At 47.2% G+C, this 15085-nt stretch overlaps 1 protein-coding gene across 1 annotated transcript in view; it reads right to left on the reverse strand.

The window, feature by feature from the left end:
* Window positions 1-5690: 5690 nt before the first annotated feature.
* Window positions 5691-15085, reverse strand: part of LOC144180223 (uncharacterized) — a 47905-nt gene continuing 38510 nt past the window's right edge. The window contains exons 8-10 of the mRNA XM_077708603.1: window positions 13700-13946; window positions 11377-11440; window positions 5691-5966 (exon numbers count right to left, since the gene is read on the reverse strand). Coding sequence (XP_077564729.1) covers window positions 5759-5966; window positions 11377-11440; window positions 13700-13946 — 519 coding nt within the window. The 3' untranslated portion in view covers window positions 5691-5758. The remainder of the gene's footprint in view (window positions 5967-11376; window positions 11441-13699; window positions 13947-15085) is intronic.

The following is a 15085-nucleotide window of genomic DNA, read 5'->3' on the forward strand; positions in this document are numbered from 1 at the left end:
GTATACTTTTCTTTAAAAGGAGACGAAAAGCAGGCGGTAATATCACTGTGACTTTCCAAAATAAGCTCTTAAGGCGAGTTTTCCATGTGACGAATCTTCCGTTAACACCAGAATTCCTCATACGAAATGCCCTTTGACGAGTTGGCATTCCCGACCAGTTTACCTGTGACGAGTTTGCCTATGACGAGTGGCCTTGTGACGAGTTAGCCTAGACCCGCTTAAAGTCGCTTTCAACCTGTGCTTACGCAAGTGATTAGGCTCCGCATTATTTCCTTACACAGCATTTCTAACCACAGTAATTCTTACGCAGTATTTCTAACCACAGGATCTGATTTGTGCGTCGCGTCCACATATTTCGCTATCTTTGCTTGTTTTCTTTTTCTACTGCCCTGATTGTGTTCGGTATACTTTGCAATTCTTGCGCGTAGATTTTACGTGTGACGACGCTGTTGACCTTTAATTTTTTTACTTGTTATCGTCTTCTGGCTTAAACTTAAGTTGCGAACCTCGTAGCCATTACTTGTTCTGCTGTGATTTGTTCCTCGCAAAATTGGGCTGTATGATCCGCAAAGCTTCACTTTTGTGACCCCCTTTCTCAACTCCCTGCAAAGGGTCTGTAAGGTATTTTAAGTACCCTGCATATTGTTCCTTTCGACATAGCTTCTTATGCAAGGAATTTAATTATGTTCTTGCGTGCGAGAAACATTCTATTTGCACATCTGAAGCACAGTAACTTTACTGCGCATTTGTATGTCGAAGTGACAAGTGCCATATGTGTTTCGCCTATAATAAACGAGCACCAAAACCGAAGTTAGACATGCCTCGAGTTTGTCCGGTGCTCCCTGAAAAAAAATTCGGCTAGGAGCGTTTCTGTGGATTCTTTGTATCTCCAGATAAGCGGCTTCCGGCGGTGTTCCTATTCCTATAATATACGTAGGTCGGTGTGAGTTTAAAATTTCTCACTTTATTTCACCTATATAAATTTAAAAAAATGAAATCTTAAGTTAATGTAACGACACGTTCCAATTTTCGAAGTGGAACTGGAACGCGTTCCTTTCGCAGTAAAGGAACTTGTAACGGGAACTCGTTTCAAAATTGGGAAGGAACGAGGAACGAGCTTTCGTTTCTGTTTTAGGGTTACGTGGTCAACACTGGTAGGAAGGTCTCTGAAAGGCAGGAGGAAAACAGGAAGCGCTGAAGGTGACGGCATAAGCTTGGATCTCTTGAAGGAGTGAGAAGATATTTTACTGGAAAAGCTTGCTGCACTATCTTCGGAATGCTTCAAAAATGAAGAAGTGTCCATAGCCTGGAAAAATGGCAACATTATTCTCATTCATACGAAGAAAGATCCCAAGTACCTCAGGAGTTGCAGACCCATCTGCCTGGTCTCTGTTGTGTACACGGTTTTCACCAAAGTAATAGCTGCAAAGGTGACCGCCGGTATTTTCAACAACCCCCACAGCAGGCTGGGTTTACGAAAGGGTACTATATGATGGATCACATTCATGCTGTCAATCCAGTCATAGAAAAATCCGCAGAATGCTCAACGCAGCCTTGCTAGCAGCACAAAAAGACCAGGCAATAGAGGAGACTTACATAAGACTTGTAGGAGACATTTATAAAAAATGCACGGGCAGGATAACCCTCCACTAGCAATTAAAATAATTCTGGATCCGAAATGGAGTGAGACATGGAGACACTACTGTTCACGGCGTGTCAGGAAGGGGCATATAGAAGGCTTGACTGGGAAAGATAGACTGAAAGATAAACGGGGAATACTTGAGCCATGTGAGGATTGCGGATGACACAGTACCGCAGAGTGAGATTGCAGAACATCTGCAAACAATGCTTGATTAACTACAATCAGAAAGTATGACAGTGGGGATAAAATAAAATTGAATAAATATAAAGTATTCAGGAATAAGCATTCCAACAACTTCCTTTTCACCTTAGGAAACGAAGCGTTAGAAGAAGTAATAGAATACAACTACCGTGGTCAGATGGATAGCGTTGACCCCAACTACGAAAGAGAAATTTCGCGCAGAATAGGTATTGGTTGGGAAGCACTCTGGAAGCACTCCCAGATAATTAAAAGTAAGGTACCTCTGTCAATAATTAAACATATACAATGAGTGCCTAATGCCAGTTATGACATAAGGTGTTCTAACTTGGTGCGTTACTAAACAACTCGAAAGCAAACTTAGCTCGGCTCAACCGACCATAAATAATGTAAAGACAAAAAATCAGGGACAGGAAACTGGATCAGAGAACAAACTAAAGTTGACGATATCATGTTTCGAATAAGGAAAAATAAAGTGAGTTGGACTGGCCGTGTAGTGAGAGAGAGAGAGAGAGAGAGAGAGAGAAAATATTTTTACTTCTCCAGCAGAGGCTCATGTGTGGGCGTCGCCCCGTGGAAAGCGTCCCTAGTCCGCGATGCCTGGACTTCGTCTGGCCGTCCGTGCTCGGGTCACCAACTTAAGCTGGATATCCGGGTCTGGGCTGGCTAGGGAAGCCCTCCACTGCTCGAAGGTCGGGTTGGAAAGGGGGAGGGGCAAGTCTGGAGTTCGTTGGCACTCCCACAGTATATGGTAGAGGGTGCCAGGCTGGGGACAGTGAGCACAGACGGAAGAGTATTGTGTGGAGAAGATGAGGTGGAGGCGGGTGGGATGCAGATAGGTATTCGTTTGGAGCCGCCGCCAAGTTGTAGCGTCCTCTCTGGAGAGGCGCCAGTGTGGTGGTGGGAGACGACAGCGAGTTTGCCGGTAATGCGCGAGAATCTCCGTGTAGCCACTCAGTGGGTGGGGTTGATCGTGAGGGGGTAAACATTGGCCACCGTCGGCAATGGCTCGGTGTATCATATCGTGAGCCGCGGCGTGAGCCGCTACATTGCCGGGGATGGCGGCGTGTGCACGAGCCCAGACGATGCGGATTTCAGGGGTCGTTGAGCAGTTTTTGAGGATGTGAAGTGCTGATGAAGAAATTCGGCCAATTTGGTAATTTCGGCAGGCTGTCTGCGAATCGGTGAGGATGGTTACTTGGTCAGGGCGGGAAATGGCGGCCAGGGCAATGGCTACTTCTTCGGCGACATCGATTGAGCATGTGGTAGTTGTGGCGGCAGTGACGACGAACCGACAACCGTCGGGCAACAACGATGACCGAGTGGACACCAAGAGATTGATCTTGAAATAGGGAAAGGCCAATAACACGATCGAGAGAATAAATAAGGAAACTGGGGAGTAAACTTTGGACTAGAGCAGTGCAGGATAGGAGTAGTTGGAGGTCAATGGGAGAGGCCGTCGTCCTGCAGTGGGCCTGAGTAGTGTGATGATGATTAACATGATGATGATGATGACGATGATGATTATCTCTTCAATATTTAGCTCTCTCGGTGCCTGGCGTTGCTCGAAACTCGGGCCAGCAAAGTGGAGAGGAGAAAAATGCTAGGCAAAGAAGCATGACGGAAAGTGGCGTAGAAACAAGAAGCTGGCGAGCAGGTGTGGGGAGTGCAGGGGTACAAACATGCGCTTTCCGTGGTCGGAATCAAACCTGGGTCGCTCGCGTTCTGAAACCAGTGTCTTTCTGATGGCGTTATCATCGCATCGGGCTGCTCATCATTTCCTTTATGTTCGGAGCGTGAAATTTGGCCATGGACTTTGGCTGAGTCGAAGTGAACTTTCTCTTCAGACCCTGGCAGTTTGGATGCTGGACTTTAGAAGCGTGGTTCTTTTCTTTGATTTACTCAGTTTACATCGATAAAACTTCGATTTTTACCCTCTTTCTCTTAAGAAAAGGATTAGTTAAAGCTAGTGAAGACCACCAGCTGTGCTGTTTCACAAATCTTCGTAATCTCAATTGTACAGGTGGCCGAATTTGTTTGTGTCTGTGGTTCAACGTACGTGGTTGTGGTAGTGAAAAACCACCTGTTTTGCATCAACTCCGCGCGATGTCTTCAACACTACGCGAAGACTTAAATTAAGGCGTGGACCTTGGTCCTGCGGACAATAAAGTTTGTTTCTCCCTTCCTTTTTTCTCTCTCTCTCTCTTTCTCTCTCTCTCTCTCTCTCTCTCGCTCTCTCTCTTCAAAGTAATGGAGTCTCACGTTCTAGTTTTGACACAGGGGAAAGCTTGCTGTGCAGTATGACACCGATGCCTTACTCGAGAGGAAACTATATAGTACGATGAGTACATTTCAAAACACACAGTTACTGCGCGCTGACTCGTTAACAAACCGAAATCTTATGGTCACTTGAATACAAAGCTACCCTTCGAGTTCCTGGCTAGTTGCATGTGACGAAAGGCGCGAGTGCCACACCAGCGTGAACAATTGGAAGTGCCACTTATTGTCGTGTGGCGGCACCGGGTATTTGAACTACGTTAAGGTTAAAGTGGCAGAGACATTTTTTACGAAATAAAAATTCAATGCAAAAAGGGAAACATCACGAGTACCTACATCCCTACGTGTGTCGGCGCCCTTCGTTCGGTGCCAGGAGTTGAGGTTCGTGTAGCCACATGCAAATTACGTTCACAGCAAGACACAAGCGAGGCTACTTGGTAAATCTTACTTGCCTAGAACACTATGAGAGAGAGAGAGAGACAAACATTTAGTGTGCAGGAGGATGTTCGTAGGGCCGCCACCCAGTGAGAGGCATCCTCATTCCAAGATGCCTTGGAGCTGGCTGGCCATCCGGGCCCGTTCTACCAGTCGGCGCTGGTCCGAGAGCTCGGAGCTGGTCAGCTGCTCCACCCACTGCTCATAGGTAGGGAACACGGAAGAGTCTCTAAGGAGATAATTCACGCAGCACCAAGCGGTAGTACCAGGTTATTTATTTACACCTGAGAGTTTTGATAGGAGCTGTCGTCATTGCGGAATGGAAACATACACAACTGAACATTGTGTGTACATGATGCAAGGGGTAAATTGTGATTTTAGCCCCTATGGACGGAAGAAGCTGGCGAGTTATAGATTTCCTTAGTGTAGAAAGTCGTCTGAAAAATGTTCTGTTTCCCGTACTCCCTGCATGCGCCAGCATAAAAGTGTTACCGAAACTTCGCGTGCAAGGGAATGTGTCTCACTGTCCTGCCAAGTGCGCAGGTGCAACTGTGCCTAAATGAAAACAAAGCTGCAAGAACACAAAATGACCTGCAACCAACTACACGCAGCCGGTGGCTTGATTGATTGATTGTGGGGTTTAACGCGCCAACGCAACGCAGGCGATGAGGCGCGCCGTAGTGGAGGGCTCCGGATTAATTTTGACTACCTGGGGATCTTTATCGTGCGCCGAAATCTCGTACACACGGGCGTTTTTGCTTTTCGCCTCCATCAGAAAAGCGGCCGCCGCGGCCGGGAATCGAACCCGCGACCTCGTGCTCAGCAGCGCAACGCCTTAGCCACTGAGCCACCGCGGCGGGTACGCAGCCGGTGGCTTCTTACATGATAATACATGGGCCTGCTAAATAAGGCAGGATAATTATACATAATTGCAGTATGATCGTCTTGCGTATCGCTATTGTGATAAAACGAACACTACAGCAAGCAGACTCTACACCGGAGGCAGGCAGCAATTTTTCGCCAACTAGTCAAGTTTATGGCTTTCGATTAAATTGACGTTATTTGTGTGGGAATCCTTCACGCTATTTCTAGTAAGATCCTTACAATGTCACAAAATGAAGTGTAGAGAAATGTCGCGTCTTTGTGCGTGTAAAAACGGAAGAAAAACGAAAGCGCGTTTAATGCGGATCAGGTGGCCTGTGATCATCAGGGGCGTAGCAGCGCCAGGAACTCGTTGGCGGAGTGGCACTGGAGCAGCCGCTCCTTCCACGAGATCAGCTCGTTGAAGATGGGCTCCTCCATGCGAGCTCGGTGGGCGGGGACCTCAGTGCCGAGCTTGTGCAGAACGGTGTCCACCACTGCCCCAAGCCACGTCACGTTGCCGAAGAAGCGGGCTGGGCCGGAACTAGCGGCGCTGCATCATTACACGGTGGCACATTCCGTAGGGCTCAATTCTGTAGCCAACAAGGTAGCTTCTGGGTTCAACTTGCATTTGGGAAGTTTGCATGGCTTTACCATGAACACAATGCACGAGCTTGGTTCGTTAAAAAAGCTGCTTTGTCCCGACTTCAGTGACACCAATATTGTCGCAAACTTCAATCAAATAATCGAGACATAAAACAAAACTGATTCCGAAGTGGCCACACCCCAACCACTTTTCGGTGACTTTCTCTATGACGTCACACGATATTGCTTCAGCGAATGGCGGCCGCCGGCCTTAGCCACCGCCAAGAAACATCACTCGAGTATTGTCGCGGGGCGCCCCTAGTTTTGTTTTGTTGCATCTACTGAATGCCGCTTGCAATCGCACGTCATATCTGTATTTTTACTGCAGGCATATACTACTTCACTCCCCCGCATATAACCTTACTGTAGAGCGAAATTTGAGTTTGCTCGATGTTTCCGTTTTTATTTGTAAAAATGCCTTTCGTAGACGGAATTCAGCTGGTTGAGTTGCCAAAGGTTAGTTCTTTCCACTTAGGCAAAGTAGTATTTCATTTCATTTCGTTCCATTTCATTTATTCTATCCTTAAAGGCCCGAAGGCATTACATAAGGGGGGGGGTCATGAAACAGTGTTTACAGAAATACAACAGAACCTAAATATTGTTGAAAACAGAAAAAAACATGCAAGAACACAAAAGCACTAGAGCCCCACAGTTCAAAACATTGGCTAAGGTAGGAGCATCGCAAAACAAGTGTTACATAATTTTACTGAGTTAACAATTGGACGAAGCAGAGCACAATGATTAAGTTGAACAATACATCTTGAACAAAATATCTGTTACAGCAGTAGAACTTGAAGGTTAACCTTGAGTGAGAATATCTGTTTCTAGTTTATCTCTGAAACGTTTATTATCAGTGAATGTGGCGATATCATCGGGTAACGCGTTTCATAGTGTTACAGCGTTAGGAAAAAAGGAAGAGCTAAATGCTGATGTACTTCCGGTAATGTGGCTATTAGACGACTGTGATTTAAACGGGATGAAGGGCCCTTTAGATTAAAAATACAATCATCGACCAGGGAAAAAGCTTCTGGATGTGTAAGGCGGGTCCGCATCACACCAGCGATTCTGGCTTTAGATTCTCTTCACTTAGGGGTGCCCCCTGAATGAATGGCGCTTAGCTGCACGATATACAGACATGAGACCGAATGGACGAGACCACAACTTCGCGCTGTTTTTTGTCGTTGTTCTCAAAGTGATAAGAAGCAAATCCTGTGCATTTCAGCAATGAGCTTGGAGTGACATAGGGAGTCAAACTAGATTGAGGGACTGTATATAAACGTGCCAAAGGATAAATTTCCAACTGGCCCCTACATTCAGTGAGATGCATCCCAACTCACTTGATATCTCGAAATGTGTTCCCAGGCTAACTATCGAATGACAGCGAAATGGGGGCAGCTCTCCACATGCAACAAGTCGCTTTGAAGATGGCTGGGTATTGAGAGTCGAAAATTAGACTATGATAAAGAACTGTCTTCCAAAAGAGAAAGCAAATCACAATTAACACACGCTTTTAATGGCAACGTGACAAGGGATAGCCTACACTCACACGTTTGATTAGTTAATAGTGCGAAAAACAATGACAGGTCACGCGCTGTAAACACGTTAGAGAATACAAAGCAGCCCAAAAAGCGAGGACTAAGAGTGAAGCAAGCACAGACAAGCGCTGATCACTCTTAGTCATCGTGTTCTTGCCGCTGTTCTGTATGTTCAGAATTAACCAACTGCCCCCACTTCATACGTTAAAGATCCCAAGGAATCTGTGCTCCACCGCCTGGCATTGCGTTTTTTCATACGCATTTTTATCTTTACATGCGGTGTATGGGCACGCAGGACAATTTTTAACCCAACTTTTGCCCGCCTTTTACCTTCTGACATTTACACTTATAACTGTAAAGCCTGCGTTGGTGAATGTTTCTGATTTTTTGAGGTTTGGGTAACCGAGCCGATCACGCCGAGGAAAAATCTGAGCACTTCTCGCGCACTGGGATGGGGAGGGAGCGGATGGTGTCGTATAGACACATAATTATTAATTACAGATTGGAAAGGGTTAAGTATCCCCCCGCTTACTGCACTCTCAACAAATGATATTCTTGTGAATGTAAGCTATGTACGGGCAGGGCAGACCTACGCCATATTATTTGGGAACGTCCCCACGAGAAGAACCCGTTAGGTGCTTCGTTACTAATTAAGACTGAAGAGCAGTGGGAGATCGTTCTGTGCAGCTCCGACCCGGACGTACAGATCCGGTCGGTCCAACTGGCCGAAGACGCCGCCGGAGCCCATGGACTTCTGGCCGCCGTCTGATGGGGCTGAAGAGGCTCCGCCTTTTTTGCTTCTAAACCATGTTGGACAAATAAATGTTGTTTCTCTTCTCTCTCTCTCCCTATCAAACTATCTTCTAAATAAAAAAGCCTGAAAAGAAAACGCCTCAACACAAAAATAATAATTGGGAATGCCGTTGGCGCCCTATACATAATCCTTCCAATGGTTTTGCTCGTTTCCTTGCACCTAGAAATTTTCAAAAAGGGTGATCGACGCTGTCTAGACCGACATCGGGGCCTCGCGTAGTCATTCACACCTGGGTTGAGTAACTCTGTCTTCAAACTGGTCCGGATGAACGCCTGTTGTGGAACGAGCAATACTAATCTATACTAAACTCCCATGATTCCTGCACGAGGACGTCACCCTGCTATGTAGTCTCAGTGAGTCATCCACCTGAGCTAACACTATGTCGCCATGATTTTAGCTGTCTGCCCTCAACAACTGTGCTTGTTGAGGAATGGGATTTGTGGACGTTTAGCAGCGATGCTGTTTAAGATAGCTTTGGGTCGGCGAACGTGCGCAGGGAATCCTCGCCGAGTGATGACGCTTTCTCGCGCGCCGGCACGGCTCTACCTTGGAGATCACTGTGTTCAGCGTTGGTGGTGCGATTTTTTACGTGCCATTCTCTTTACCAGTTCAAGTGCTTTCGCGCCTCAAGTGGGACGCACAGACGCCGAATTCGCGGAGCCGGTTGCCGCCAGTTCTAGCGGATAATGACGGCGTCCGCTTTGAGAGAGGTGTGAAAGCCTGTGGAAAAAATTATGCGGCCTGACAGTCGTGAAGAACTGCAAGCGGCAAATACGGAAATTCATGCGAGGTGCAACAGCCGGTCTCCGACGAAGGCAGAGATGGGGTGACAGAAGAAGAGCGTCACACCCGTACAAGGGGAAGCGCGGTGCGAAAACCGCCGCGCCTCCACTAGACACCTGTTGCGACGACTTTTGTCCCATCCCGAATATCGTGTCGGCGAAGCGCCGGTGAAAGCAAGTTGCAGGAGAACAGTAGTTAGGAGCTCCCGTACGTTGTGCATATTTTAATGTGCGAGCGTGGATTGCTCGTCGGGGACCTAGTGATATCACCACGCCTACAACTTAACCGAGTCTCGATACATAACCATGCTACTGGTCACCTTTCCGAGCATACAAGCAAGGCAATACGCATAAACGTAGTCGAACCAATAACAAGCTAGTCGGCGCCGCCACATCACTGCATGCCCAGTCTTCGCGGAAGTAGTGCGAAGCTGCCAAAATTTGTTTGCGGTACACGAAAGCGCCCGCAGCGGTGGCTCAGTGGGTAAGGGGTTCTGCTGCTGAACCAAAGGAATATGCATGTAGAATATATGCATATTCCTTTGGAATATGCATGTAGTGGAATATGCATGTAGAATACATAACAATGCCAACGGCATGCTCAGGTATTTGCGCTGGAACTTCTACTTCGTGCCGTCAGATGTTAAATTAACACTTTATAAGTAATTCGTTCGTCCAAAATTAGAGTACGCCTGCGCAATCTGGCATCCCGGCAAAGTCACGCTCACCAAATCCATTGAAACCATTCACAATCGTGCGACTCATTTCATTTTATCAAACTATAGCCGTAATGCCAGTGTCACCTCAATGAAATCTCTTCTTGGCCTGCCTGACTTGTCGGCACGTCGCAAATATCATCGTCTTTGCCTTTTCCAAAAAAATATTTTTCCATATCATTCACCTGAAAGACCAGCTTATCCTTCCGCCTACATATATTTGATCCCGCATAGACCACCTAAACAAAGTTGGTGTTCCTTCTTGTCGCACTAACCTTTATAATGATTCTTTCATCCCAAGAACCAGCGTTCACTGGAACCATTTTCCCGCCTCCACTCCTGCCATCTCAGAGCATTCCCAATTCAAGACTGCCCTACAAAACCTCATTTGGTAGTGTGTAATAATGCTATGATGTACTACCATTGCTGGATGTCATAGTTCTGTACCCCCCCCCCCCCCACACACACACACACTCCTTTCTGTAGTGCGACTTGGCCCTGAAATATTGTAAATAAATAAATAAATAAATGAATAAAAGGTGACAGGTTAGATAACGTGGCGCAATGGCGGCTTTCCAGGTGAAGGCCTAAAACGAAAACGCCAGTTTACTGAGATTTCGGCGCACGTTGAAGATCCCCAGGAGGTAACAATCATTTCGGAGCTCACACTACGGCGCACCTAGTGGCCTAGGTGTGGCTTCGGCGCTTCAAATATGAAAAACTTGACTTTGTTCACGATACCTTGCTCTCTTCCCACCAGATAATGTGTTAGCTAAGCACAGGGGCAGCGCTGTTGCGTTCCGCATTAGCCCTCCAAAGCTGCAGACCACACTTCTATCCTGACGATATTGCTCTTACGGCTAGCCTAATCTGGTGCCCTTCCAACACTTATGACTCGAATAAACTCGTCAATAGCCTACATTACCAGTGAGTCTTTTCTGTACTAGCAGTACATGAACAAGATTTTGTTAGGCACGAGCCTGTAGCAGGCCGCACTTCTTAGGCTCCCACTCTTACAGGTAAAGCGGCTGTATTAAATGGTACACGCAGAGTTCAGAGAGAGCCTATCTCCTCTCCATTACAAACACGTCCTGTTATATTATTATCTAAGACGCCAAATCCCGGGAACAAGGAATCCGCACGTCGCGTCGGAACAGTGAGTCTGCAGCTGCTGCAGTGAAACTGAATGAAAACATTGGTTAGCCTAGGACGTTAATGTAAGTGGAAGCAGGGGCATCGGGAAAAGTGTCGCTCGTCTTTCGTTTAGTAAAGAGGGATTGGTTGCTAGCAATAACATATCTATAAATTTAGCCATATTAAGCACACATAGGAGTGCCTGACGTAACTTTGATGAGCTATCTTTTGTGTGACGGTTGCACGTAAGTAAAATCGCAATTGTCAGCTGATTTCATATTTTCATCGTTACCCCAATAGTTTTACACGTCGCCGGCTGCGAAAACATTTCAGGTACCTGCCGTTCGAAGAAGGGCTGCCGAATGCGCCTTCGTCCTGGGAGGGTGCTTCGTCCTTCCCATCTGCAAGAGCGATGTTTAAATGCAGATTAGACAAAAATAAATAAAAAACGAAAATAAATTTGAATTAGTAATTTTGCTTCTTGGAACTTGCTGCAAATTTTACTAAAAAAAATGACAGAAAGTTTGCCTGTCGCCACACACGGAAAAAAAATGACAGAAAGTTTGCCTGTCCCCACACACGGACAATTAGAAGGGGATGACAAGGAGTAAGTAGAGCTGTGGGAAGAGCTCATCTATAGGGAGAAAGAAAAGCGTGCCAGTCACCAGCATTTATTTACCCATTAGCAGAAGCTTTCTTTGCTCACATGGACACCAGCCGGTCGCTGTCAACCTAGCGAGCAACCGCTACAGGAGAACCCTGCCATAAAAAAAAACGTGTTTTGGTGTACCGCAGGATTAGCAGGCCGGGTCTCAACAACTGTGATTATGCAAGAAATATTTAACGGAGATTCTACCAACTTACCCGTAGGTGCTATGTGAGCTCGGGACCTGCCATTGAAGTTTGAAGAAAATCCGAAATTCAACGTAAACACAGAATTGATTTGGTTTATTTGTGGCAGTAGCAGGGGAAGTACCCTTCTGACCTACAGGGAGCGCATTCCACGGCATGCTGAAGGACACGAGCTTCAACAAATCCCGAAAAAATTCCCGGCTGTCTCCACAAAATTGAAACCTGGGGACGAGCGAAGCATGCAGTGTATAAGTGTATTCTTAGCGCCTTGGCGCCTTTTCCCACGGATATGAAACCATTGGGGGGTAGAGGTATACAGCTTTGCTTGAAGCACGAAGCGTCCTAGTGCGAGGCGTTGGAAAACGAGTGCCCCGGTGTTTTATAACCCTGACTGCGGGGGCGACGAACCACGACGACGAGAGGAGACGGTGACACACCGAGCACCTAAGAGGGTTCGCACCTGAAACTTGCTACAAGGCTTAGGCTAAGACTCCAGGTGCATAGTTTACAGAAACAAAACTAGAAAAAAAAATAACACAGCACACTCTTCTCCTTCTAATCCCCAAAAACACCCAGCGGAAATAAAATATTGGAGTATATATTTCTGCACTTATAATTGCGACAATACAGTATTTGCGATTGCATTTCCAGACGTTTGCCAATATCCATGCAGTACACGTGCATACGGCGAGGCCAGGTATGCATGCATGTCGTGGGCGCGCTTATGCGAACATGCTTTATCCAGACCGAAGTAACACTGCGCCCGTAAGATGCGTGCGGATAAAAGTACTCCCGCAATGTCCTCCGGGCACCCTCTAAGCTGCACTATCGTGTTCACTACCTCACCGTACAGCCTCCTTTTGTGCGGTTAACGTAGGCCCTACGCGGTGGGTTAAGGGAAGTCTGTACGGTTTGTTAGGTACTGGCAATCATGCGTGTGGAATGGCAGAATAATAAGGTGCGCCTTGTAAAGGCTCTTATAAACTCCCCCACGTTCCCTGTCGACCGGTACAACACGCATTCTCCGGTCCTTCTGGACGACACGCAGAATGATACTTTTGTGAAGTAGCTTTTGTTACCCAACGCCCATCTTGCTTTCAGCATGGGCCAGCTGTGTCGATGCAGTCACAGTCGTGACATGTTTCGGTATTTTGCCTCGGTGAAGCAATAACCGAACTGTCCAACGTGAGGTTCAGCAGCAAATAAGACTCTCCCCACGTGACTTTTGACTGGAGGACTAGCTGCTATTTTGTCATTCTTCATGCACCGAGCATAGGAACAGGACAAAATAACCGGTTTCTTTGGCAATTATAGACTTGAAGACAACTGCATTAGCATGCCTTCTTTAGCATTATTGGGCAAGCAACTCGAATATCTGACTGACCATCAAAGAGGGAAGATTGGAATCTTGAGGTGTACTTATTATAGCAGAATCGACAATTCGACTAGTTGACACCGGTTATACGACATTTTAAAGTAGCCCACTAAACACCATCGCAATAAGGAAAGAAGGAAATAAACAAAGCACCGCGGTTGTTTGGCTATTGGTTTCTTTTGTCCGTGTTGAGTGCGCTACATTATTATGTATTATCCTTGCTCTGGTTGTGTATGTATTCACTCTTCCTATTAAATCTTTTATTTTTAGTCTGCAGTCAGTCTGGGTCTCTTCTTTTGTATTCTATTCTCGTGCGCTGTACATGAAGACTGTCTTCACACATATAGAACTTTGTAGCGACCATCATAGGTGCCGGAAAACCTTGCCGATACTAGCGTCAACGTAGAACATAGAACAAGGGCAGCACACTCGCCTCGTCCTCGGCCGTCAGCAACGGAAAACGAAAGGCATCCCGCCACCTGTGCCTTGAGACCGGCGCAGTCGACCGAAATACCTGGCCGGTCACGAATGCGGTACTCGATGGTAGCGGCATCGGTGACGAGCACGAGCAGCTTGTCGGCGTCCACGCTTTCGATGCGGAAACTCAACGCCTGCTCGGCCACGGCTAGGCAGCACGACGCCTGTTCTATCAGGCTGCGCCCCTGCACTGCACTGCGAAGCTGGAACGCATGAAGGAGGTTCACGTCGGTTACTGCCGACGCGTAACTTTCATTTTCCTGTTGCACGCTACGGCTCACGTCGCCTGTAGATGACCGACAAGTAGAATCTTGTTATAAGCCCTCCAACTGCATTTTTAACAAAAATACCACACTATCAAAACTGTCCTGTCCCTTCACAGGGTTTCAGTGTCTGCAGAGCGTATCGCAAATTACCGCGCGTTCACTTGACATTGTCGCTATTAGAGCACCAACATGTCCAACGACATAGAAGTCAGTTGATTCATCTTCGAAAATTAATCCTCTAAATTTCCGTATATTTCTTTCTTGGGGCTAGGAATTTGTTGTTTAAAACTCTGTCTATTCGAAGAGAGAGTAACATGAGAAGTGTGAAAATCACAATGAATTTTTTAAAGATTGTAAAATTTTTTGGTAAGTGTAAGGTTCACTCACGAGGCCATTGGCCACGCGCCCCGGCCTGGTGCGTGAAAGGACAGACCCCCGCTGCTGGGTCTAGAGGCACTGCACTGCCAACACTACAGTGTGGTCGTCGTGAATTCGCTGCGGCACGTTCGGGAGACGGCTTGTCTGGATGCCGAGAATGCCGCGGCGAACAACGAAGGGGTAATTGTCGTCGTATGACGGCACGGCAGCGGCGGCTTTCCCGCAAAATCTCTTTGTCGCACGCCACCGTAGGAACGGCTGCTTTCGGTAGTCGCCGCGTTTCGCCTCCACCCTTCGGAGTCATGTGTACTCGCCGCCGCGTGCTTGCTCGCCTGCGCACAGGCTTTTGACCCGAAGGTTGTGGCGCCTAATTGAATATTCGGCAAATGGCTGAACGACAGCTGTTTGCGTGAATTTGGGCCCTCCCTTACGCGTGTACGGACGATAGAAGGGCGTTCTCGAGAGGGAGTAATACCGAGGTGTTATAAGGCCGAACTTGGTCGTTAAAGAGCGTTCTTGTCTGAGCTACCAGTAAGGCAGTTCCCAGCGAGACATGATTCTCGGCCGTTCAAGCTACGTTGGAATTTGTGAGCCCCCTAAGCGAGAGATAGACTTGAGGATCGCGTCGGTAGTTAAGGACGCAGCTGTTTGCCGGGAAACTAGACGGGTTCTGCGGCGGGAACAGAGTCCCGGCCATC

Source organism: Haemaphysalis longicornis, unplaced genomic scaffold (assembly GCF_048455015.1).
Source record: "Haemaphysalis longicornis isolate Haplotype H1 unplaced genomic scaffold, Haemaphysalis longicornis Haplotype H1 scaffold_4, whole genome shotgun sequence".
Classification (NCBI taxonomy): Eukaryota; Metazoa; Arthropoda; class Arachnida; order Ixodida; family Ixodidae; genus Haemaphysalis; species Haemaphysalis longicornis.